At 63.0% G+C, this 1,943-nt stretch overlaps 1 protein-coding gene across 1 annotated transcript; it reads left to right on the plus strand.

The window, feature by feature from the left end:
* Window positions 1–294: 294 nt before the first annotated feature.
* Window positions 295–1,943, plus strand: LOC102770896 (pepsin F-like). Its single transcript, XM_015569806.1, has 3 exons — window positions 295–627; window positions 714–812; window positions 1,770–1,943. The coding sequence occupies exons 1-3, from the start codon at window positions 295–297 to the stop codon at window positions 1,917–1,919; spliced, it is 582 nt and encodes a 193-aa protein (XP_015425292.1). The 3' UTR covers window positions 1,920–1,943.

A 1,943-nucleotide genomic window follows, 5' to 3' on the forward strand; every position in this document is an offset into this window, starting at 1 on the left:
TGGATCGGCTGCCCCTGCCCGCCCTCTACTGGGGACTGAGCTCAAACCCAGGCATTTGGCCCGCCCGGGAATGAACCATGACTTCCTGGTTCGTAGGTCCACGTTCAGCCACTGAGCCGCCGGCCGGGCCAGGGCTTTACTTCCTGTGGCTGCACCAGGTCATCGCCATCACAAAGGCACGGGGTGTTAAGCTTGAACATCAGCACAGGCCTATCTGATGAGGTGCGAGGTCTGAGTGACGTACAGGCTGTCAGGGACGGGAGAGGAGGAGCCCAGGGGGACACACGGAGCGGGATGTGCCAAGGCCCTGAGGCACCGAGAGCACAATGCATTCAAGACCTGAGAGGAAGTCCGTCCAGGAAGGTCGGTGTGGCCGGATACAGGGAGACAGGACGGCAGGAGCTGCAGGCTGTTCTGCAGGCAGCTGGGAGGGCCGCGGGGGAGAGGCCACGGGTGACCCTGGTGCCTGCTTTGTCCCTCAGCATCTCCATGAACGGGACGGTCGTGGCCTGTCCCGGCGGCTGCCAGGCCATCATGGACACCGGGACCTCGCTGGTGATTGGCCCACTCTCCCCCGTCCTCAACATTCTGAAGAGCATCAACGCCCGGACCACCAGCACCGGCGAGGTGAGGGGTCACGCCCCGGGGCCACCCCGGGCCCCCCACACACAGAAGGACCCGTGGGGCCGACCCCCTCCCTCTCTCTCACACAGTACATCGTCAGCTGCGAGGCCGTCCAGAGCCTGCCTGACATCGTCTTCACCATCAACGGCATCGCGTACCCAGTGCCAGCCAGCGCCTACATCCGGAGGGTGAGGGGCTACCCTGGGGGCTGGCTCTCAGATCTGGGGCTGGAGGGACCTGTGGGGCCAGGGCTCAGAGAGGCCCCTGGAGGCAGGACCGTGCCATTGCGGATGCTGGCCAGCAGCCCTGGCTGGGAGGGCGCCTCCCACAGCACAAGCCTCTTGATAGCAGGGTGTCTGGGGCATCCATCAGCCACGGAAAAATGCGGAGCAGCCGCCTGTGCCGGCTCAGTGCTGGTGCCGGGTCCAGGAGAGCGCGCTAAGGGCCTCGCCCTCAGGCAGCGTCAGGTCAAGGGGGCGCTCTGACCGCTGGGCTGGAACATAGGCGGTAACCCGGGAGACAGGCAAAGGGCAGGGACCGTAGGGCTGGCTGGGGACTGCCCCAGTGGCCCCCCGTAATCATGGGCTGTATTCCCTTCCCATCTCGAAGTGTCCTGATTTGTGTGATAAACCATAAAGTCACCCTAGTCCTGGGGTGCAAACGCCCCCCGCTAAGCCCCAATTCCCTGGCTGTGAAACGGGGTACCCAGCCCCCCCTTTGCAGGGCGGTTAGACGCTGACATGAATAAAGCTGCACAGTGACCGGGCTCGAGCAGCGCCGGTCCCCACGGCTGTGCCGAGAGGGCGTGGGGCAGCCACGGAGAGAGCAACTGGAAGCCGCTAAGCCAGTGGTTCTCAACCTTCTGGCCCTTTAAATACAGTTCCTCATGTTGTGACCCAACCATCAAATTATTTCCGTTGCTACTTCATAGCTGTCATGTTGCTACTGTGATGAATCGTAATGTAAATATCTGATATGCAGGATGGTCTTAGGCGACCCCTGTGAAAGGGTCGTGCAACCACCAAAGGGGTCGCGACCCACAGGTTGAGAACCGCTGCTCTAAGCCCTGAAGGCACCCGGGAGCTGTGCCATGGGGTGGCGGGCAGCGAGGGCACGGCTGAGGGCTGCATGTCCTTCCCCTCCAGGAGCAGACTGGCATCTGCTTCAGCAACGTGGACATCGACACCTCAGGCAGCTCCAGCCTCTGGGTCCTGGGGGATGTGTTCCTGCGACTCTATTTCACCGTCTTCGATCGCGCCAACAACAGGATCGGCTTGGCCCCTGCGGTGGCGTAGACGTGGGCGCTGCTCCAGGAGGCC

This window comes from Myotis davidii, unplaced genomic scaffold (genome assembly GCF_000327345.1).
Source record: "Myotis davidii unplaced genomic scaffold, ASM32734v1 scaffold826, whole genome shotgun sequence".
NCBI lineage: Eukaryota > Metazoa > Chordata > Mammalia > Chiroptera > Vespertilionidae > Myotis > Myotis davidii.

Coding starts and splice junctions, on each gene's coding strand:
- LOC102770896 (XM_015569806.1), top strand. CDS start 295: ATGTGCCAAGGCCCTGAGGCACCGAGAGCACAATGCATTCAAGACCTG. Junction 628..713: donor GGACCACCAGCACCGGCGAG/GTGAGGGGTCAC, acceptor TCTCTCACACAG/TACATCGTCAGCTGCGAGGC. Junction 813..1,769: donor CCAGCGCCTACATCCGGAGG/GTGAGGGGCTAC, acceptor CTTCCCCTCCAG/GAGCAGACTGGCATCTGCTT.